Below are 25,262 nucleotides of genomic sequence, written 5' to 3'. Positions count from 1 at the left end.
TCAGATTTCTTGGTTAAGTTTTATGTTTAGGTCAACTTTTTCTCTTAAACTATCAAAGCTATTGCTTTGAAACTTGCAACACTTGTTCACCATCATAAGCTGACCCTGTACAGCAAGCAACATAACTCCATCCTGCTTTTTGCAATAATTATTGCCCCTTTTGGACTTAGAAAATCATTTTCTTGGTTGAGTATTATGTTTAAGTCAACTTTTCTCATAAACTATCAAAGCTATTGCTTTAAAACTTGCAACAGTTTTTCACCATCATAAGTGGACACTGTACATCAAGAAACATAACTCTATCCTGCTTTTTGCAAGAATGATGGCCCTTTTTAGACTTAGAAAATCATGGGTAGGACAATATTTCTATTACACAAAAAAAATCAGATGAGCGTCAGCACCCGCAAGGCGGTGCTCTTGTTTGAAAATAACTTGAGAACCACTTGACCTACAATGTTGAAACTTAATAGGATGATTGGACATGCAGAGTAGATGACCCCTATTTATTTTGAGGTCACTTGATCAAAGGTCAAGGTCACAGGAGCCTGAACAGTGACTTGAGAACCACTAGGCCAAGAGTGTTGAAATTTAGCGGGATGACTGGACATGCCAAGTAGATGATCCCTATTGCAGCCAACCATCAGTGTCTCTTTGACTTTCGCTCCTGACCCCTATTGACTTCTTGCCTATAGGACTTTGCATTGCGGGAGACATGCGCTTTTTTACAAAAGCATTTTCTAGTTTTAAATTTACTGAAGTAGCTACATTTTGTATTAGAAAATAAAAACAAAAACTATTAAAACTGTCACAGACAGAAAGTAGTTATTTCAGGTTAACTAAGAGAAAGAAGAAGAAAAACATTGCAAAATTTGTATAAACTTAAAAATGTGGATTGATTTGTTTTGAAAAAGAAATAGATTCCAAGCTCGTTATGTAGACTAAGTCTTTATAATCCACACCATTATCCACATAGGTGACACAAGGGTCATAACTCTGGCAAAAATATTCCATAAATTATACCCCCTTTACACTTAGAAGTTCAGAACAATGTTTTTATGCACCCTCACTCTATGTTATTACTCAATTGATTTGTTTCAGACTTAAAACAATTGTACCACATCATAATATTACATAGCTCCTTTTCTCCATACAGTATCCAAATACTAAAGCTCACTGTCTCCTCTGACAGCTCTTGTTTATCACTTTAGTAGGTGATTTATTTTAAGACAAATTCAGGTTATTCAGTAGCTGCTTATGACTACTATTACTATAATAAAATCTCTATAATAGTTTTTATTGAAATTTATTCATTTTGCGCTAATGATACATGTAGTTAGATAATAAATTATTATTTTTATGCCCTCCTTTGAAGAAGATGAGTATATTGACTTGCTCATGTTGGCTTGTCTGTCTGTCCAGCTGTTTGTTTGTTGGCACACAATATGGTTTCTGGCCAATAACTAGAGAATGTTTGAAGTTCAGTTGTTGAACTTCATGGGGTCCTTGTCTGTGGTCAGTAAAAGACCTTTACAATGCACCCCTCTCCCCCATTCAAAGAAGCATGGGTGTATTGCTTTGCACTTGTAGGTTGTGTCTGTTGTTTGATCAGTCCGTAGAGCGAATGGTTTCCATCCTAAAACTTGAGAACCACTTGACCAAGAACTTGATAGCATGATTAAACCTAATGAAATAGAAGACCCCTAATGTTTTTATTGTCACTAAGTCAAAGGTCAATGTCACAGGGGCCTGAACCTTGAAAACAGTTTCCGTTTAATAACTTTAGAACTACTTGACCCAGTCTCTTCAAACTTGATGGCATTGGGCTTTATGAAGTTGATAACCCATATTGTTTTTGGGGTTAATAGGTCAACAGTCAAGGTCATATGCACCTGTCAATATTTTGCCGGCCCAGGGGGGCGGCGGGCTGACCCAGGGGAATTTGACATTTCAAAAATTTTGTTGTCTAAATCCCCACCCTAGAGACAACCTTTTTTGTCTAAATCCCACCCTAGAGCCTGGTTGGTACATCAAATGTTTGTCAAATTCCCGCCTGTCGGGAATGGTCTTCTGTCTAAAGTCCCGTGTATGCCCGCCGCTCCCCCGGGCGGGCAAAATATTGACAGGTGCAATAATGATCAGGAGACTGAAAATGGGACAAGCCCCCCACACCCGCCACCAGCTCCAGCAAGAAGGCATACAATAGTCTGACCATCCATCTGACTGACTGGCCAAAAAAAACAACATTCTTATGAACCACTAAATGGATTTTTGGGCAAAGCAGCAAAAAAATAAAACAACTTTGAATATTTTAATGAACAATTTTATGAATAATGGCTCTTCACCAAACTTTGTCAAAATCAAGGATCAAATGACATGATCACGCTAAAAAAATATCTGGTTTTGTTTATCTATTGTGGCTAGCCATCAGCCTCATAACAAAATTGTCTAGAGTCATTTGATGACATTTTTGTGTTCGAGGGAGTCAAGTGTTCAGAGATCTTATTTACAGGTCAATAGCTGGATAATGATTCGGCTGCCAGACTTAAACATATCCTTGACTTCGGTCAGTAGAAGAGCCCTTTTGTCAAAGGATCACAGTGCCAAATGTCAAGGTTACAGTTACCCTGAGACTAAAAACAGTTTCTTATCAATAGCTGGTGAATACTAAATTGAGCCTACAAACTTCATAGCCTAACTGACTGGTCTGTAGATAACCCATGCTGTTTTTTGTTGGTTATTAGGTGAAAGGGTAAAGGTCCGATCATATTGCACAACCAGTCACAACTTGGAAACCATCATTTGGGCATATGTATTTAACGAGCAACTTTTGTTTGATAATTTGATTTACAGCCAGCAACAAAATTAATTTTGAAACAAAAATACAACATTCTAAATTCTCAGTTTATTTTAAAAACCTGAATGACAAGAACATGAATACACATGTACATATATATTAGACAAAATCTTTCATCCGTTGGCAGTATCCAAGGTTACAACAAGTATATACAGATTACAGATATGTTAGTGCTTGAAGAGTGCCCCCTTTAAGACAGTATTTATCCAGACGGACTAGCTAGCATACAGTTTAAATCTCGCGCATGCCTTTTATGTTAATATGGTTAAGACTTAGTGGTTAATTATCGCGCACATATTTTGCAAGTGCAATCAGAGCTTGTAGTGTCTCTTTTCCACTTGGTATAATTTGATCGTCGGGTAACAAGAAGCCATATTTTCCGGTGTCTCTAAGCTCCACTCCATATGAATATTTCACATCCAATTTACCGTAGGTCCAGTCAGCGCTACTACCACTAGCTACGTCTGTGGAAAAAAAACATGTGATATAAAAAAGCATTTCTATTAAAGCAGGCATTCTCTAGTACTTATGCTGTCATTTCACGCTGGTGGTGGGAAATGGACACTGTTCGAAAGCGATCGTGCCCGTCCAGTACTCGAAAAAGTGCATGCTTAGGTAGCATTTTCTAAAGTCGTTTTGAAAAGACATTTTTTTCAAGATCCAGTTTTACACAGATTGTGCTTTAATTAAGTAAAATGTTTTTTTGTGTTTTATTTTACATAAAAATCCGTCTTATTTAAAGATAAGTAGACTCAACATAAGAGTTTTAATTTTACCGTTACGCAAAGTAAAATAACTCGCTGGAAATGACAAACTAAAATAACTCACAGATTATGTTGGCGATCGAACCGTGCTTGTACTTTGTACCATAAACTTCCTCCAATGCCTTAACTGCCGTTGCAGAACCTTCATCCTGATGATAATATGACAAAAGCCAGAATTGAAAATGGACCAAATTATTTAAATCAGTTTGCTACAGAACGCTTTAAAAACAAACCTGCTGAAGTGCGACGGAAAAGGAAGTTGGATAGTTACATAAAATGAAAGGCATTTAATTTGCGTGTCAGGCGTTACCGATCAAACATAACAGTTAAAAAAACTGTTGACTTTCCATCATGCTAGCATAGATTTACAGTACCTCTTTTGAAACTATTTTTCGCCAAGAGCAATCATTCTTGTACATGGTTTAATTAAAGTAAAACAGTGATTTTGTTTTCGGGTGTATTGCATACTATGGCACATGCAGGACCAACCTGGGCTTCAAAGTCCTCCGGTAGTTTCGTTGTATATCCCCACGGTGACATCCACAACTGGGAGTAGCTATGGAAATCTATAAACCCTTTCAGATTTTCGATCTTGCTCAGAAAATCCGCAACCCCCTTTACTTCAACTTCGGAAAATGCACTGGGTCCGCAGTATGTGTCTGAACATGGATCTTTACTAGCTCCTTCCTCTGAAATAGTCATACAGAAGTGTATGGACTAACGAATATGCTAGAATATTGTATCATATTTTAATGGATGACAAAAGTTCTGTATCTAAGATTCTAGCACATGTTTAACAGTCGCGGTTTTTGCTGTATATATAAGCCCCAGATTGTTATTTTGAAGGAATTACCACGGGTTGGTAACTATAGAGCTCGCAAAAGCTAGCGGTCGTAACTGTAGAATACCACAAGACTAGGGTTCGCAACTATAGAACGTCATTTATCCTGTCACTTGCAGTAATTTCGACCCGATATCAGGGTGCCGTATATCTTTCTTGATATACCGTCAGTTGATCATGTGACCAGTGATATACGGTCAGTTGATTATGTGACCTTATGATCGATATTGTTGTCATAAGAAATTTTGCAACGAAACCATAATCATTGTGTTGGAAATGTCCGAACTAAGAAAATGAATGGTCAAATAATGAGTTTTTATTCAAAAACGAAGAAGTTATTGCGATTTTGCCGGTAATCACGTCATTATATAAGTGACGTCATTACGAATATGACGTCATTAAAGCGGTTGTCGCACACTTATTTTTGTAAAATAAATTGCCAAATATCGGAAAATGAAGTAATGACAAGATAAATAGAATAATAGGTTAGTGCCTAAGATGAAGAAAGTTTATCTGGCTCGGCTCCGGACGTTATCAGGTTCGCCTTCGGCTCACCCGATAACCTCCTCCACCTCGCCAGATAAACTTTCTCATCTACGGCACTAACCTATTATTCTCTATATAAACTAGGGTTCACAACTGGTAGAACGTCTTAAAAGTAGGGTTCGCAACTGTAGGTCATAAAACTAGGGTTCGTAACTGCAGAAGGTCATAAAGCTAGGGCTCGTAATTTAGTGTAGAAGGTCATAAAACTAGTGATCGTAACTGTAGGACATTAAACTAGGGTTTGAAACTAGAAGGTCGTATAACTAAGGTTCGTACCTAGAAAGTCATAAAGCTATGGTTCGTAACTATGGAAGGTAATAAAACTAGGGTTCGCATCAGCGGAAGGTCATAAAACTATGGTCTCAACAGCAGAAGGTCATAAAACTAGGGTTTGTAACTGTAGGTTATAAAGCTATGGTTCGTAACTGTAGAAGGTAATAAAACTAAGGTTTGCAACTGTAGAAGGTCATAAAACTAGGGTTCGTAACTGTAGAAGGTCATACAACTAGGGTTCGTTACTGTACAAGGTCATAAAACTAGGGATCACAACTAGAACGTCATAAAACTAGGGTTTACAACTGTAGAACGTCATAAAACTAGGGTTCACAACTAGAACGTCATAAAACTAGGGTTCACAACTAGAACGTCATAAAACTAGGGTTTACAACTGTAGAACGTCATAAAACTAGGTTTCGCAACTGTAGAACGTCATTAAACTAGGGTTCACAACTGTAGAACGTCATAAAACTAGGGTTCACAAATGTAAAAGGTCATTAAACTAGGGTTCGTAGCTGTAGAAGGTCATAAAACTAGGGATCGTAACTGTAGGACATTAAACTAGGGTTTGCAACTTTAGAAGGTCATAAAGCTATGGGTCGCAACTGTAGAACGTCATAAAACTAGGGTTCACAACTGTAGAAGGTCATTAAACTAGGGTTCACAACTGCAGAACGTCATAAAACTAGGTTTCGCAACTGTAGAACGTCATTAAACTAGGGTTCACAACTGTAAAAGGTCATAAAACTAGGGTTCGTAGCTGTAGAAGGTCATAAAACTAGGGATCGTAACTGTAGAACATTAAACTAGGGTTTGCAACTTTAGAAGGTCATAAAGCTATGGGTCGTAACTGTAGAAGGTCATAAAACTAGGGTTCGCATCAGCAGAAGGTCATAAAGCCATGGTTCGCAACAGTAGAAGGTCATAAAACTAGGGCTTGTAACTGTAGAAGGTTATAAAGGTATGGTTCGTAAATGTAGAAGGTCATACAACTAGGGTTCATTACCGTAGTACTAGTCATAAAACTAGGGCTAGCAACTGTAGAACGTCTTACAACTAGGGTTCGTAACTGTAGAACATCAAAAGAACTAGGGTTCACAACTATAGAACGTCATAAAACTAGGGTTCGTAACTGTAGAACATCATGAAACTAGAGTTCACAACTGTAGAACATCATAAAACTAAGGTTCACAACTGTAGAACATCATAAAACTAAGGTTCACAACTGTAGAACATCATAAAACTAAGGTTCACAACTGTATAACGTCATAAAACTAGGGCTCACAACTGTATAAGGTCATAAAACTTCGCAACTGTAGGATAGAAACCTGTACGTGGAATAAGTACGTGGAATAACTTGCCACGGGTTCGTGACTATATACAGTTTCATAAATCTCTACTTGAAGTAACTTACTACACCACTCTAAGTCCCAGTTTCTGTTGGGATCCACGCCATAGCAGAAACCATGCTTTGACCGGGTCTTCCTCCACATACGTGTCTTCAAAACAAACAAAAAACGAACTGTTTGTACCTATGTTATGGTGTTTGTACCTATGTTACGGTGTTAGTTTAATATTGGCTTAACGAATTGTCCCGTATTCTAACGATCAGCTAAATTCTACATGTAACAAAATCTTTACCTTCATAAAGGTCTTTCTTAATTTTAGATTATGGATCGTCAAGACAGTATAATATTTAACAAGAAATATCTTTAAAAATGATGGTCGGCGAATTGTAATAAGGAAAGAAGTTTATGAATTTTTCATCTAACATTCATCTTTCATCTAACATTTTTCAAATTGCAAAACTAAACACCGCACTTTAACAATTTAAATGGTTCTCTTTTAATTTTTCGCAAAGGTTTCGTAGGGTTGCAATTTTGTTTCGTTTATCCTTAGACGAATAATTACAGCAGTAGTTTGATGAAGATTCATGAAGCGGTTCATGAGAAGAGGTCATTAAACGTGTTTATACTTTAGCTAAATTGGTCCCTATCCCCATTTGTAACAAAATAGCAGGAGACCTTACGATATTGTTACACATCGAGTTTGGTAAAAATCCATTACATTTTAGTGGTTAATGCGAAGAAAGGCATATCTACTTTTAGCTATAGTGGTCCCTTCCCATATAAATAAATTTGGAAGAGGACCTTATAATGATGCCCCAGACCAAGTATAACAAAGATCCACCAAGCTGTTCATGAGACGCTGTATAAAGGCATTTCTAGTTTTACCTCTAGCAGCCCCTAAAAGGGATCAAATGTCCCAGTTGGCTGCGGGCCTAATAAAGATGCTACAAATCAAGTTTGATTAGAATACATGAGAAAAAATCAAAGGATTTTTTTATTTATTATTTTTATTTATTTCTAAAATAGGCCAACTGATCCCGCTTTTAACAAATAGCATATTCGCTATTCATGAATCTTTGGACAATGACGTCACACCTATAAAAAAGTGAAGGTCAAGCAAAACATACAATTGTAATTATTTCAATATTTCTGTTTCATAAGCAAAGTTTGATGGTAGTCATATCACATAGATAAATTGTATGCAGTGTACCTTCATTTCAGTGTAATGAGATTCAGTCATTATATAGCATATATATAATAAAACAGATTTCAACTGAGTTCAATATTTGCATACCATACTAAAGAAAAATATTCATATATAATAAATCAGTTAAATAATTTATAACAAATATATCAAAGCAAACAAGTACTCATTTTAATATGCAATCTGAATAAGTCACAAAAGCAAGAAGCCTTTTCATATACAGACGACAATTGTAACAAGGAAAATCTTTTAAAAAGCACTTCTCTACATAAAAGACTCTTATCACACCCTTATTCATGTGATACGCAGACCGTATTCAGCTCTTTCTTTAATTTGATATATGTTGGTATTTGAACAGGTTTTTATCATATTTATTAAACTTACTTATCATTTTGAGATATATCAATGTTCTTGCTAAATATACTGAGCCAAAGTTAGCTTTAAAACTGTGAACAGCGTCGTTTAGGATAAACGCTTTGTCTACATTTCACTCAGCGTAGCACAATCAACAGAGTGAAAGAAATAGAGTCTCTCGTCCAATCAGGCAGAACGTTGCATAAATCTTCCATTTTGATAAATTATCTATAATGCGTTATCAAGTAGTTTGATTTGCAAACTGAAGTCACGTGGCATAGATAACGAAAACGAATTTAGACGGCGTCGCCGAAAAATACATAATGAATTATACACAATTCAACCATGTTTTGGGTCAACATTCCACAAATTGCTGTGCACATATTTTGCTCAACAAGACTGCTTCCATGAATTCTAGCATTAGCTGTTTTTGTCATTTTGGAGATCACATTCGTTTTATATATGCGCGTTTCAAAAAAGTAATGGCCCTATATTAAATGCATAGCTAAAACAAAAGGGTTAAAGCATTTCCTTTATAAATGCAATGCAATGTTAATTACATTTAGCTCTTAACATACTAGTATTCTGAAATAACGTTACGTATAGCATCTGCAAATCCCTCAGTATACCCTGATGCCCTCATTCCGCCAACCGATCTCTCGAGATACCCTGTTTCCCTCATCCTGCCAACCAACCCCTCAGGACTTTGCAGATGTCATAACATGAAAATGGTGTTATTTTGAGGATGTGAGTTTCTGATCTCTTTTAAACCCTTATTGAGTGACCGCCCTCCTAACTACCCTTTCAACAATTGGTCACTACATACCCTATCATCTGTAAACGTGTAAACGTAACCGTCAGGATTGGTCACCGGAAGTATGTACCAGTCAAAGCTGTCAACCATTTCTGTCAAATCCATATCCAATTTATACAAATCGAGCATCTGCAATATTTAAAAGAAGCCTGGATAGCTAATAAAAAAAGAGTAAAAATCAACAAAACTGTACAAGGGTTAAATCTGATGATATTCTGTAACCAAAATCAATAACAGACAAATATATAATTTTCAAAATATATAGGTTTTTCATTCTGGTATAAATTAGAACTGACTATTTCATTATTATAACTAGTCAGTAATCTGTATTTTTAAGCTAACTGCGTGAGTTCGTCTGTTTATAAATGCGTATTCTAGAATAAAACTTATGTTCTTGTTACCTTTCAGGAGTCGTATTCTCGCGCTCACGTGCTGTTAAAACACATTTTTATATATGCGCATTCCGTGGCAAAGCTTTTACGCATTACGACACCTAAACGAGTAATTCAAAGAAAATGACATCAACTTGAAAAAAAAAACGTAGACGGTCCCGCGCGTTTCATGGAAATTTAATGACGTTGAGGGATAATTTATTCGTTTATTAGTTTTTACGCGTTTTATGGTAGATTAGCGTGTGACGCACATCCCGGGGCTTTTACTTCCCAGAAAATTCCAAAAGAAGTTGCTTCGAATAGCGTGTCTCAATATTGTTAAAAACTTTATCAAAATGAGAAGATATCATGTTTTTTTTTTTTGCAAGAATCTTGCAGCACGTGCATGTTTACCTGTCCTGCCATAAACACAACTGTTGCTGGTGAGATCCACTCCCGTGCATGTATGCCACCTTCAATCCAAAACGCTGGTCTTTTTATATTTTGTGGTTGTGTACTAATCTTGTATAAAAACAAAACAATTATATTTTCAGATGCCTCGGTGCTTTTGAAGTTAAAACAATTTACGATGTAAAAACCACGTGTTCGTCACAAATACTAAGCAATGAAAGATATAAGATATCATTTCTGATACACCAATTGGTAGCTAGAACATAAGCACCTGGACTATAGTAACATAAGCACTTGAACTATAGTGGTCAGACTTAGAAGATGACAACCCTATTTTGCTCACCGGACCCTGTGAGGAAACAGTCGAACGCACCTCGGAGAACTCTTGCTACTAAGTTGAGCAAAGGTCGAAGCCACTGTTGTAGGGTCAGAGTAATATTATCCGATTTTAGGAAAATAACAAACTGGTTTAAAATGAACAAACTTGTTTAGACCTGAAGACATATATGGGCTATTCTTCAGCCTCTACACCAACCAAACTGAACATAGCTGAAATTACCTTTATTCCCACCATTTCTCTGCCTTCGTACGACTTTGTAATGTTGAATAAAGTGGCCCTGTCTTTGTACACATTGGTGATATTCTGCATCCAGTCATATATCTAAAAGTAAATATGTAAAATCGTGTAAGTTGTATTTGAAATGTTGTACATCTAAAATTAAACACGAGGCGAAGCCTACGCCTTGAGCCGAATGCAGTTTATCATTAGATGTTAACCAGTATTCAAAATTTTGTTTAAACATTTTGCTACCTCAAAGCAAATCTATTATGAATACAACGCATTCTATTCAGTAAGCTTCTTGAATATACAGTTAACTACGATATCCTCAGCAACTTTAGTATTTCTAGAGACGAAAAATACAAATAAATTGATACATTACGTCGTCCAACTGGTGATATTTCGTGTAGTCAAATTCGTTAGCTTTAGGGCCTTTTACATTTCTGTAAGCCCTTTGTTCATCAATGATTTGTTGAACATCTTCTATCATTACTGTTGCATGTAGACCTTTTTCTCGAAGATAATTTGTGACATCATCGAAATCAAATGATGATAGCTGGATATCCACAGACCTATTAACGCCAGATGGTGCTCGCCAAACATCGAAGCGCTAGAAAGGATGATATTAAAATTTACGCCACCTATTGATTGTTTCTGATTATGATATGTATAGTACATCTAAATTAAACTTATTAAAATCTTTACTGCGTCACTGACGCAGAAGAGATTTTATGCATATTTAAGTGACTACATGAACGCTTCTATATATACATTCTGACTAGAAGTGGTTACATCACTTTGGTAATACATTTTAATGACAATTACTAACAAATAAAGGAGTCTTCTGAACTTTGAAAAAGAAATTTGACAAAATCTGGTGATATCGAACTCAACGCCGCCTGGTTGGGCCATACTTTTCACAAATCTTATTCAGCTTCACGTTCTAGACAAATGAGGGGTTTGAGAGAACAAATTAGGAACCTTCTTTGTGGTGAATATGCATTGTGAAAAAATATGTTCCAACACCGTTTCCTGGAAGCCTATCGGGTAAGGAAACTGCGACCTCGAGATTTAGTGACCAGTGCATTTCTAAAAGAAATGAATGATAGTTATTCTCAAGAACAAATGGTTTACCTGCTCTGAAAGGAACGTCTGTAAGAGTTTCACATCGGGGACATTATGAGGTGTCAATCGTATCACTTTATGGCTGAAATAATTTATAACTATTAAGTTTTGTGAAGAGGGGAAATGTTGCCAGAATTATTGATTACAAAATCGCACTTGGCGAATGTTCAATGTATTCTATAAAAAGTATAGAAATAGTGATTACAAACGTCTATCTTGTAAAATTTTAGCCATTGATACGTTCAAGAATACAAACAAGTTTTCATAGTTTTGAAGATGAAAGACTGGAAAACTTGGATTTAAATTAATGCTTAATCTCGATATTTACAGAATCCTGTTAGGACCATTGCAGTATATATCGTGTTGTTGTACGACGATATAATAGACTGTGTCAAAGTTTGATGCGACTGTAAAATTAAAAGGAGGCTCGGAGGGGACAAGTGTGCGTTTCGTTTAATCTCATAGCCACGTGATACTAACATGTGGCGCGTGTCAATGAGTTAGCTAAAGTGATGCCACGAGAAATCTTTTTTTTCCGACGAGTTAGTATCCTGTGGTCACAAGACAAAAAGGGAACTTTTTTACCTCGGAACTTCCGTATTTATCCAATCTTTATTTATATTTACTTAATACTTAAAAATTCAGTACACGTACATGAAAGTATTCATTTTGGGCATTAATGTTGCACAGAGCTATTATTGCATACAGTCCGTAAAAAATACACTTTTTATCTTAATTTTAACAGTGAATGGCAACTGTATGCACGTTACGGTGAAATTTCCTACCAAGCTTGTGGTGAAAGTAAAACAAAACGAAGTCCGTCAGTATCCTGAGCTTTTAAGTATAATACCTGTAGCACATGCTATAAATTCTACTTCAAGTAAGAACAAAGGATTCAGATATTATAAGATTTATAACTTTCACCTCAGTCTTGACTCTTGAGTGTAACATTCAAGGTAGACTGGCACCAGTCGTTAGAGTCATTGAATGTAAAGTACCTGGCCATAAAATCAATCCTCTCTGATACCACTTTCTAAAAAAATGAGCCTAGAGAGAAAATGTTTTTCTGAAAAAATAATTTAGTGTCAGTGTAAGAAATTAATATTATTACAGACTATTTGATCTCAACAGACTTTGTAAGTCTACATCCAAGAGGAGGTTGTAGCAGTTACCGCAAACGTGATACAAGCTACCAGAGTTGCCACTGTATAAAGGTGAGTATTCAGCGAGACTCAAATTTGTTTCGCTGTCGGTGGCTGCGGACAGATTTCTCTACTAGTGACTGTTTAATTAAATTGAGAGGTTAGAAAATCCACAAGAACATATCCTGCATAGATCGAGCAGTTAGATGACGAAGGCGTAAACTTACCCTGTCCATGGTCCATGTCCTAACGTCCCAAAGGGCCCGAGTAACGTGAGTGCAATAAAAACTAACTGGTTTAACGTTCCCATTGTTACAGTAATATCTGTGATGAGAATGTGAAACAATAACTACAATACAGTATTTATATATTATGTTGCAGACATCATGTGATTAACCTAGGTAGATGTACCAATTTTTGTTATAGTCAAGTGTTACTACTAAGATATCAAATTCTGCTGATAAAGACATTTAGATACAGGTATACAAATATAAGCTACAATCTAACAGTCTCACTCATCATGTTATGTCCTTATTAAAATTTTTATCTCTTAGATGAAAAAAAAAACAACACACACACACACACACACACACACACACACACACACACATGGGGAAGCAACATTTTTTCCGTAACTTTTCCGTTACCAATGTGTTTGCCTAGACACTATTTCAAGTCAAGACATGTAAAAAGGTGTTAAGCATTACATAAATATAGGAATATGAGCAAAAAGTTCTTTTTTAAAAAAGATTTCAAAGCGGCGCGTGATGAAATCCCCAAATATTAACACAATGAAGCTAGTAAGTTTGAATTGACATTGCAGGGTCTTCTTTTATTCATATCCTTTCCACACCAACAGCGTATTTATGTGTAATATTTAACGACTTTGGCACTTTCACGCTTCCGTAGAAACAGCATTATCAATTTTTATTGGCTTTTGCTGATCATGGCCTGATCCGTTCTTTGCACTGATATTTTTACACATGAAGGAATGCGGGTAATGGGACGTTCCAGTTGCCATTTTCCAATTACTATGTGCTAAATGTTACTTGTCATTTTCTGAAGACCATGATGAGCCATGCAGTTAAGCAACTGTGCTTCAAGTAAGCCATCTGCTAAATACGTTCTGCCAACTGCTTATTGCTTATTGCTATTTGTCAGTCGCCAAATGCCGATTGTCCTTTACTTCTTGACATTTGCTACTTGCCGATCACTCATTTGCTACATGGTTTTTGCCAATTGCTCACTTACTATATGTACTACATGGGTTTTGCCAATTGCTCACTTACTGTATGCACTATATTGTATTTGCCAATTGCTCACTTAGTGTATGTACTATATTATATTTGCCAATTGCTCACTTACTGTATGTACTGTATTGTATTTGCCAATTGCTCATTTGCCAGTTGCTCAGTTGCTAAATGCTGTTGGCCATTTGCTATTTGCCAATTATTTATTTGCTAACTGCTGTTTGCCAACTGCTATTTGCTCAACAAATCGCTGTCATTTCTAGCGATTTGTTACAATGATTTGCATCCTTTAAATTAACCATATTAATTTACATGAAGTTGCAAAATGATGAACGAGAGGGTTTCAAGTGTTTTAGTAAATACTGTACATCCAAGACGAGGGCGTTGTATTGTGTATGATTAATTTTTGTGCAGATTCTCGTGTAGTTTATTTAAATGTTCTGTTATTACAGATAAGCTCTTAAGGACCAGTCATTTGAGTCGTAAGTCGAATTCAGCCGCGAATATCATATAACTCCAAATTTAATCCTTAATATAAGGTAGTAGGTGATCACTCTTTAAAGTAGCGTACAGATCATAACTCTAACATGATCAAACATTGTTCACTCTGCTATGATTTATACACAAGCTCTATACCATAGACATTCGTGTTATAATACTAGTTGCAACTTTGTTCATAGATACAAAGCATCTGTAAATGGCAATATTTAGCCACTGGCAAATAACAAGCGACAACTGGTAAATGGTATTTAGCATATAAGCGAATTGTAACTGGCATATGAGCAACTAGCAAATAGCATATTGGCAAATAAGCATTTGGCACAAATAATAAAGCAAATGAGCAATTTGCTAATGAGTAGTGAGCAGTTAGCAATAAGCAGTTGGGAAATCGAATTTATCAAACATAATCTGAACAATGTACCGCATATTTCAAACCATTGAAATACAAATAGAGGATAATAAAACAGAAACTCAAATACATAAGATATTGTATTGCTTTTGCGCTTTTGACAGTTTCCGATGAATTTCGTATTTTTGTCAGATTAAAATTCCTATATTGGAGATGCATTTTATATTTGATTATTTATGATTCGTATATTTGGCACTTCTATGCAAAAATCTGGTTAACTATATTGATAAAATGAAGCATATAACCAATGTGTGTGCAGAGGTGACCATTTGTATGAATGAGCAATATTGTGTAAAACTAATGAACGTTTGAATAGAATTTCCTAAGATGTGGAAAGTCAGTCAAAAAAGGGAACTGCCATCCTTCAATGTAGATTCAGCTTAAAGCAAAAAGAAAAGAAAAAAGAAATGATCGATTACGAGACACTTTTCTTACCACTATTGCTCACGTTCAGTCACACGCCATAAAACAGCCACTTTGGTTCAGCTATATTCGAAAATAATTCGGACCCATTTAAATAGATGTGCAACCATGTACCACTTTAGCATTAACATTTATTGTCCTGAAGCCGGTATATAACTGGTTTTCAGCCAGGTGGGCTCAATTCATTCAATACAGGACTGTCCAGATTACATGATCGGTATACCGAAATGCGCCATGATGTTTGGATCGGTCTCTTCGGTATGTCCCACAGGTGTATCAAATTGATGCGCGCAACGAGCGCAAATCGGGCGAAATCGACGTACCCACCTATTGTATAAACGACTTAAAATGACTTGCGATGAACTACTGTATATGTGTAATTTACTCGTTCTGCTCGTTCGAACGTTTTCAAAAAAAAAAGTTACGATATTTTTATTTTTAAAGATGAATAATTCTCATTTGAGTAAATCTAAAGGAACATGATAGTAAATTATAAAAGTTCTATGCCCTTCAACAAAACATAAACACAACACTCAGACCATATGTCTTTACTGTTCACAGTTACTTGTCTTTACGTTCTAAGAAGTCCATGTAATAAATTACCAAAGTGGCAGCTGTTCATGGTGAAATTTTCACATCTGGACTCCTATACATATAAGGACGAGACACCACAATTATTTTTAATGCACAGTGATTTATCTTTTAAATGTCATGCTAATAGCTCTACCATCTCGTCTCACGTGCGGTGCCAGGTAGAAGAAATCATCAAACGATCTTGTCCTAGCGAGCCCAAAATCAATATATTAATTCTTACAAAATGCTTAGAAAATTCAAATAAATTTTTGTTTGTTTTTATACCATGCACAAAAGTATTTTTCTCGTAGAGTCCAGACAGACCTTCGAAACACTGTATCACAGTACGTTACCAGAAATCCAAAGGAAATTCATAAACTGGCCTAATAGCATATTTTCCAACGTCAACCTCATACATACGTACTCTTAGACAATGCCATATTTTGGTTGCATAATTTATACAAGAGAACATAACAAACAGGCGCGTATAATGTATCTTGAAGATAATGCAATACATGTATCTTGGCTTCCTCAAAAATTTCTTAAGAGTTTGTTAAGTCTTCGTCACATTCTTTAATTACAACCGGTAGATGGCAGAACAATGGATCTTGCTTTGAATACTTTTCCGAATATCCCACGACCGATACTTTTTAAATAATCAGCTCTTCCGGTCTTTATGTTGGCAGCGTAAAAGTATACGAGTGTACTTTTCATAGATAAAAGTAGTTAAGAAGTGTCTCATGTCGACAGATTCTAGAATCTGCTATAGTCGCGATTTTGTATTTGTCTCAACTTTTTAATTTGAATTTTCCTGTCATTAATTTCAATTTTTGTTTTCAACTCTTTCTACTGGATGTTTTTCTATATCATCTTCTGTTGACTTTCCATACCCGCAACACATTATGATTTGTCAAATCGCTTGTAGCATTACTAATATCTATAATTTAGAAGTTGAACATTTTTTAACCAGCGGTATAGTTCTTGTTAGAACTGTTGGACTTTACATCTCTAACAAGAAATTTGGGCAACATGGCGGATTTGCCGCAGTATTATATTGTTATGGCCGTCCAAAGCGTTTTGATCCACTGCTAGTGTAGATGGTATGGTGTTGAATGTTTCAGACATCTAGTTGGCGCTGTTTTCCTCTTCATCATACTCCTCTGTAAATTGAATCCATTCAATAATTTCAACCCGCCCGCTTATCTCAATAGGGAGATCACCGATCGACGGATCGCAGGGTCGTGAGTTCGATCCTCGGGTGGGCCTATGTTTACCCTGGCGATTTGATAAAAGACATTGTGTCTAAAATCATTCGTCCTCCACCTTATAATTGTCACATCAATCATGTTAGTAAACAAACTCAGCTCGCTGCGCTCGCATCATGTTAGTAGTATTTGTAAATGCTGAAGCGATGGGATCAGAACACAGACAGATCAAAAAGCTATCAACGATCAAAATACTATCAAAAGATGACAGAAACTAGTCAAATTATATATCAAATTGCATCATTTTAGGTATATTTTGCCCTAGAATCCACTTCCACACACCAAACGCTCGAACACGCACACACACGCTCGCACATTAACGCACACACTATTGGAAACATCACTTATATACTACAGACCCCAAATCCGTTGCATGGTAACACAAAAATGACACTTTTTCTTAAAGTTTTTATTTAAACAGAGCAGATATATGTTTAAATATGGATTTATGTTATCATGTTCAAAATATATTTAAATCAACATTAAGCGACTATATAAAATTATTATTTCATCTACGAGAACAATACGATATATTTCTGGAAATACAACCTCAGACAGACACACTGCGACGTAGTGCGACTATTATAGCTGGTAAATACAGATAATAATTCCAACCTAGGCAGATGAGTTGCTATCTTTCATACAGCTCATATTTTAAATTCTGACTTTACTTTACCAGATTAGGTTCCTGGCCTTGATCTGCCTGATTTCGTTCGCGTACAATGACGTTAAAGTCGAGGGGCTTTAATGTAAGACCATATTTGCTATCAACAACCGGATGTTCCCCTGGCACGACCTCAAATTTGCACTTTTGTACAAGGATGGTAAAGAATAGAAATAGTTCCATCTTAGCCAGCTGTTCTCCTGGGCATTTCCTCTTTCCTGTACCAAATGGAAGGAAAAAGTCCAGTTTTGACCGATCTACTCTGGTACCGGAAGTGTCTAAAAACCGAGATGGATTGTATAGTTCCGGTTCATTGAAATACTCTGGGTCATGGCTGACGGACCATAAATTGACGAAAACGAGAGTTTTCTCTTTAATAAAATGTCCGTTTAAATGTGTATCTTTCGTTGTGCTGTGTGGCAGGGCAAATGGAAAAATGCAAGAATGCCTCATAGTTTCGAGGATCGTCGCTTCAGTGTATGGTAGTTCGGATAAATCTGCAACGTCCGGATCTTTGTCTGAGCCATAGGTGGTGTGTATTTCTTGGTGAACCTTTTCCTGCCACTCTGGATTTGTCATAAGGTAGAGAATGGACCACTGAAGTGTACTCGCTATTGTGTCAAAACCAGCGCCTGAAAAATTCATTATACACTGTACTTTATTCCAGTAATATCTGATAAACTTGCTCTTTGGCAAAACAATTACGTGAGTTGTAAAGACCTTTCCAAAAATACAGCTTTTTCATTGATCAATTAATTAATCAATTGCAATGTAGAGCTAAGAATGCCAATGTTTTTGAAAATCAGATTTATTACTTACGATCGAGCCTGAGAAAACCAAAACAGGGATCATGGTCAAAGGTTGGAGAAGAGAGTTTGGAGATAAGTCTCATATCCTCAGTATCTGATTGGTTGATTCTTATTGACCTTGGCAGGGCAGCATTTAGTAACTTGGCTGAATATTTGAGTCCTGGTAATTTAGTACACATTAAAGAATAAACTTGGTTATAGGTAAAGTAAAGGAATGTAGAACAAACGCCTTTACCTCCGACGTAATAACTAATTGGTTTTTATAACTTTTTATAAGTCTTCAAGTTCATAATTCTGTGTTTTACATCAGTTGTGCAGCTTCATCCATCTATACAGAAAATGAACTTTGTGGATTTTGACCGGAAACCTTGACAAAGACTTTATAAGGAGTCAGAAGGAATGTAGTTTTAAAATTCCTACCGGAGAAAATACGCACCAATAAGTTCTTGCAATGTTGTCATAATATGTTCGTCCGTTAGTCCGACAGACACTTTCTCTGCATTCGTCGTTTCTTCAGTCGCCTTGATTAACGCATCTGTGATGTCACGTACGTAGGCCGGGTCATATGTATCCAGATGCTCACGTTGTTTCTTCAAACAAAGATTGTTCATCGTATCCAGTATCATCAGGAACTGCTTAAAAGACCTTTTCGTAAAATGTCGCATCCACGGCATAATGTCCACGGGGTTACCTGTAGAAATCGGAACGAAAATCGTGTAACAGATTGGTCATACAAAGATGTATTTTATAAACAAAAATGTCAACGGCCTTACATGTATGGGTAGCATAAATGTTGCCGGAAATTTATTATTATATCTCGTCTATTAAGCGTGAAACTGTGATACTGATGTCCGAATCAAGCTGTTTCCCTAATAACACATGTTGAAACATCGTTTCCGACTATATAGTGTATACATTTGTGACAAGTGTAATAAGTAACTGTCAGAGAACACGTGTAAACGACAATTCAAAGTGACCACTGGCATACTGAAGACCCTATATATAGTGCAAGGCCAACACAAGTCCACTGTATTCGTTCCTCAGGTTCAGGAAAACAATGTAAGTTACATGTATTTATAACTGTTGCTGTGTTTGAATTCTTTTGATTAACTGTTATGTTTTCTTTTCTTTTTTTCATTTTTAATTTAATCTATGGTGTCTATAGGCTTGTCACTTTTAACTCGCCAGAAATTGTAAGATACATGGAGTTCACGAGTGATACTGTACTTTAAATTGTACGACCGTACTGTTACCAAGTTTATTGTACAGTCAAATAATTGCATTGATTCTGAATAAAGACTCCGATTTTCATCTGACCTTGGTCGACTTAGGAAATGCTTGCTTTACATAGTTTTTCTGTTTACTTCTTTTTAATGTTAGCACTAAAAATTGTATTTGATTTTATTTACAGATTAAAATGAAACAATTTGTCGTCTGCGTGTTGGTGTTTGTATTGGCTGTTGTGTATGTGGAGTCGGGTAAGTGTTTCTTCCGTTACAGGGCCTGTTTTCGTCAGCTTTTTATGTATGAAATTTAGACATGTTTAGACACTGACATCTAAAGTTTACTCTTACCGTGAAATAGACATACATGTGTAGATTGTAATGAAACTTTCCATGAATGAAACAGCTGTAAATATTTTAACAAATATGCAGTAAATTCAGTCACCAGAAAAATAGTTTAATACTTATAATACTCAAAATAAAACATTTCCACATTTAATGCGTTTGCTCTCCGCACAAGAAAAGTTTAATTGGTTCATGATGCATCGTTGAAATATACCCAAGAGTACAAAAAATATAAACAAAGTGGTAATAAGCAAACAATGTGGTGACCAGGAAAACATCGCTTACGGGGGTGGGTGGGGTGGGGGAGGGGCGCAAAAAGGTCAGTTTCATCTCAGGTAAAGAAAAAACCTATAGGAAAATAAAGGGGTCCGGCATATGGGCGGATTGTGTTTTTAAAAATATGAGTGGATTGAGTTTAAAGACTTATTTTAGTGTCTTGGAAACACACTTAATGCCATGTATTGAGACTATGTGCCGGAAGTTTACATGTGGTATAGTTACTCTGGAATAACAAAAAACTATTCCGATTTTGCAGTCTGCGTTCATAATGGTATTACGTACAAGAAGGGTGATAGCTACCAAGATGACTGCAACAAATGTATTTGTGGTGCAAATGGGGCTGGCATGTGCCACAGGAAGGGTTGCCCACCTAAAGGTATGTATTTTTTTCAGTTTATTTTCAGTTTATTTAAAAATAAACGGCGTCCCTCGAGATTCATTCCACTTCTGGTGTTCTCATATGATGCGAATTTGCGGCTACTAATGGTAGAAACGTACCTTACATGTATATATTTAAACATGCAACAGGAGATATGATAATGCGCTACTATTCCAAGTCTGAAATCAGATTCGAAATCTACACGGTTAATTTTGCCACATTTAGCATTGAATTTGAAGAAGCTAAACAAAATACTTATAATTAGTTAGTTTTATAGAGTAGTTTAAACATTATAAATGCCAAATATCTAATTAAAGGATGTTTAGCAAGCTGAATATTTGGTGTTTTAATCTGATCGAAATTTATTGACCATCATTAATTTACCACACCATAGTTAGCATAAAATCGTCTTTGTAGTTTTGTGAAAAGATAAGTATTTTTTCTAGTTCATTTTCGTCACGTAAGGATTTGGCCTAACCGACTTAAAATAAAACTTATCTGGTTTTATCTTACCTTACCTCAAAAAAACGTGACCTTTTTAAAAAAAAGGTTCATTACTCCATCATATAGTTTGAATAAACAGAACGTAAAATGTTTTAAACATTTTAAGGTTTATGAGTACATCATCAAAACACAGAATGATTTGACAACATTAGATGCTTTGTCGTACGACGGATACTGAAATATTTTGAAGAAAGGTGTCCCCGTTTATAAATAAATGCCAGTTAAATAGTAATAAAGATAAACAATTGGTGAAAACTACGTCCTAATTAGTTATGTGACATTTTAACACTAATGCACCAAACCGAAGATAGGTAACAGTTCTTCGAAAATTGCGAGTTTTTACAGGCGTAAAACTCTCCGGAAGTGTGGTCACTTTATGCAGTCTCCTTTCGGAATTCAATGTATAAAATGTAAAATACATGTTATTTTTTACAGTATGCAGGCATAACGGAAAGATGTACGGAGCAGGCGAACAATTCATGGACGCTGATGGCTGTAACAAATGCACGTGTACCGCTACGGGAAGTGCAGCGTGCACGTATAAATTGTGTTGATAAACTGGATCTTTTATGCTTCTGAATTTTTACCATCTGTTCATCCCTCGATTTTTTTATTTATTTCTAAACTGTGTTTGTATGAACAAGGAAAAAAAGACTTCAATATACATGTACAAACTGAAGAGAGCAATCCTCATGGCAAAATTCAATTTTTCAAAATTTTGAAATTTCCTCACATAAATTTAATATTGTGCTTGTTATTTGTACCAGACCAGCTTCTCATTAAACTATTAAAGATGAAAATGTTTTTTATTTCTATATTATATATGGAATGAAGTAACCCGAGATTGTATCATAACGCCGAAAGGGTTATCAATATAAAGGCTACAGGTGCAAAATGGATAGCTAGATCCGTAAACAATCTTTACATCACAACAAGCTCGCTATAACGCTCTAAATAAGCACTTGTTGCAACATTGCAATTACCTTTTAACAACATATAAAATTGGCGTAAGATGGAGCGCAGGGATGAAATGTAATGGTAAGCTTATAGATTTTCGGAGCATATTGTTGCAGATATAGCTGTGTGCCAACGGCAACTATGCTTGAGCCCAATTGATTTATCCATCAAATCTTTATAACAAGGTTTCTCGTGCGTTACGCATGTATTTTGCAAGAAATATTATACACAATTTTAAAGACTCCAGGGTCGATATCTGGATTTTCGTGTAATCTTTAAGGAATCTTTAATGATATAAATTTTATAGCTAAAACTTTTTTCTAAGCCTATGAAACAAATGAATCAGTATTTTTCAGAACTTTACGACTAGTTAACGCCAGACTGTTGCTTATATGATAACTATTGAAATATGCCGGCTGTTTTACAACAAGTCAGCAGACGTCAGTTCAAAATCAAAGTTTCAAAATGTGTTGGTGTCCAAAATGATTCAATTAAAGAAGGAAGAAACTATCAAAACTGTTTTTCTAGGATAATTGCAAAAGCAATTAAGATATTCTGAAAAAATAACATTTATGCTAACTTGATCTTCGTGGTATTGACTGAAGCTCTCCATGCTGTTTATCTCAAACCTAGTTGCCAGCCCCATGCACTACCTCACCTAATCAGGGAGAGCCTATTTGAGTTAAAGGTTATTCCTAGTTTCATTAGATTTTCCAAAGAATAGTTTAATGCTTGAACAGTCTGCCATCTGAAATTGCTGTCCCTCCCAACACTTGAACTATACAATATGGCCTTAATATAGCCAGACTTGTACTTGTGTATATAATTATATAAATCATCCAAAGTAGCACGTGATAACTGGGGGCCTCCGTGGACGAGTAGCAAGGTTGCTGTCTTCGAATCACTTGCTCCTCATCGATGTGGGTTTAAGCCTTACTCGGGGCGTTGAATTCTTCATGCGATGAAGCCATCAAGCTGCCTTTCGGAAGGTCGGCGGTTCCACCCAAGTGCCCGTGATGATAAAATGCACGGAGGGGTCTTCCTCCACCATCAAAGCTGGCAAGTCGCCATATGACATTAAATTATGTCGGTGCGACGTTAATCTTATACTCATACATGAAAAAAAAATCTCAAGGGAGAAATCTTGTTTCGGAGAGGATGAATCAAGCAGTAATTAGATGATCACTGTGCAAATGAAGTTTACGTACCTGCCCCAGCAAATGCCATGAATTCGTCGTTATTTTTAATCAGTTGTAGGAAATCAGGATCATCCCGACGGTATCTTTTACCAAAACACAGTGCACATATGATGTTGCCTACAGAAAGGTAAATTTCATTGTGTGGATCTACGGGCCGCTCACCCGACTTCAGCAGATTTTGCACGAGAAACTTGGCCTCCGAAACTATAGCTTCCTCTATCGGATTGTATTTCTTGTTAGCACATAACGCCAATGCGTTCTGTGCAATTCGACGGTGCATTTTCCACCTCGCGCCATAGTCACTGAAGCCCATGCTGTTTCCATTAGCTATAAACTTGAAAGAATAAAAATCAGGCCGTCCGGCGAAGTCTTCCGACTGCTTTACAAGCGCCTGTCTGATCGTCTTCACGCCATTTAAAACAACTGTTGGGCACGAGCCCATCCTGATCTGATACACATCGCCATAACGTTCACGTAAGTCAGTCAAGACCTTGTGGGGCTTGCGCCCTAACTGAGGTAGATTTCCGATAACTGGCCACCCAAGTGGGCCCGGAGCTGAAGATGCAATTTTCGCTCTGCGTTTCCCAAGAACAACTAGTCCGAGCACAAACACCACCATTAGGACCGCTGTTGCATACATAATTATTGTTTTTTTTTTATATATTTAATCGAATTAAACAAAATGTAAGTTCACAAATTCCTAAGAAAGATTATATTTCAGTTCGCAAGTCTGCCTAACATAATACGCATTCTTATGATTAGAACGTTCTATTTAAGCAGAAAACTTAACAAGATGGGTCATTTTGCATATTTAATGGGACCAGTTATAAAACAGACACTTTGACCAGTGCATTGACCGTGATAGCGTCAAATTTCAGACAAATTAATGACAATGGGCTAATAATACGTTTTCTGTTCACGTGTCAACATGCGTGATTTTTTCAAAAGTTTAAAAGTGCTCCAGACGAACAAGGGGGCATTAGAGGCAGTATTCTAAATTGAAATATATTTAATGGTAGAACGAACACTGAATAGTGGAGGGGTGTTAACGAAAGACCAAGTTAGATATTGAACATGACCCCTGTCACAGAAATTTCAAATGGACATTGTTCTATTGTTTGAGATAGTTGAACAAAGCGTGTCATTAAAGCGTTGCATTTTAAGTTTCAAGGAAACCTTCAGATTTCTGTCGTTTTGTTTACAAATTCAGCCGTTGGAAAGTGCACTTTATGTTGTAAGCGGATGTCTCCAGATTTCAGTATTTTAGCGAAATTTAGCAGTTGCTATCTGTAAATAAAAAGTAAAATTCAAAGTACATCTGAGAGTTCTTTATTCAATATTCCCTTTTTGTATTTTGTATATGTAGAAACACGTGAGTTGTCAGTACGAAAGATAATACTTGTGTTAATCCAAGATACCCTCTCCCCCCCCCCCCCCCCCCCCCCCCGTCCAAAAAATGAAGAAGGCAAGTCTTATTTATTTTATCTTTAGAGGTTGAAATCTACGAATTCATATCCCTACAAAATAGTCATTTTGGCCAAAAAATATGCCGACACCACAACATTAAATGATTTAAAGTAGAAATGTAATGCCTTTGCTTTAAAACTTAAGGAATTTACTTGCAGATTACACCATACTGGTAGAATATCATCTTATACAAGACCCGTCCGCTTAGCTCAGTACGTAGGGCGTCGGTCTCGGGCGGGGTGTATGTTCTCCGTGACTATTTGATAAACGACATTGTGTCTGAAATCATTAGTTTTCCACCTCTGATTCATGTGGGGAAGTTGGCAGTTACTTGCGGAGAACAGGTTTGTACTGGTACAGAATCCAGGAACACTGGTTAGGTTAACTGCCCGCCGTTACATGACT

The 25,262-nt window shown here is 36.4% G+C and overlaps 2 protein-coding genes across 2 annotated transcripts; both read right to left on the bottom strand.

The window, feature by feature from the left end:
* Positions 1 to 2,887: 2,887 nt before the first annotated feature.
* On the bottom strand, positions 2,888 to 13,016 carry LOC123548671 (carboxypeptidase B-like). The gene is made up of 10 exons (XM_053546254.1): positions 12,838 to 13,016; positions 11,478 to 11,550; positions 10,726 to 10,953; positions 10,344 to 10,445; positions 9,788 to 9,895; positions 9,015 to 9,131; positions 6,696 to 6,780; positions 4,108 to 4,307; positions 3,683 to 3,767; positions 2,888 to 3,318 (listed from the first exon to the last, which is right to left on the bottom strand). Exons 1-10 carry the CDS (start codon positions 12,918 to 12,920, stop codon positions 3,134 to 3,136), a joined length of 1,266 nt encoding a protein of 421 aa, XP_053402229.1. The 5' UTR covers positions 12,921 to 13,016; the 3' UTR covers positions 2,888 to 3,133.
* Positions 13,017 to 17,573: 4,557 nt separating this feature from the next.
* Positions 17,574 to 24,741, bottom strand: LOC123550062 (cytochrome P450 1A1-like). Its single transcript, XM_045338503.2, has 3 exons — positions 23,400 to 24,741; positions 18,941 to 19,195; positions 17,574 to 18,327 (listed from the first exon to the last, which is right to left on the bottom strand). The coding sequence occupies exons 1-3, from the start codon at positions 24,028 to 24,030 to the stop codon at positions 17,699 to 17,701; spliced, it is 1,515 nt and encodes a 504-aa protein (XP_045194438.2). The 5' UTR covers positions 24,031 to 24,741; the 3' UTR covers positions 17,574 to 17,698.
* Positions 24,742 to 25,262: the final 521 nt, after the last annotated feature.

Source organism: Mercenaria mercenaria, chromosome 6 (genome assembly GCF_021730395.1).
Source record: "Mercenaria mercenaria strain notata chromosome 6, MADL_Memer_1, whole genome shotgun sequence".
Taxonomy (NCBI): Eukaryota; Metazoa; Mollusca; class Bivalvia; order Venerida; family Veneridae; genus Mercenaria; species Mercenaria mercenaria.
The sequence above is the reverse complement of the archived record's forward strand: the minus strand, read 5'-3'. Positions and strand labels throughout refer to the sequence as shown.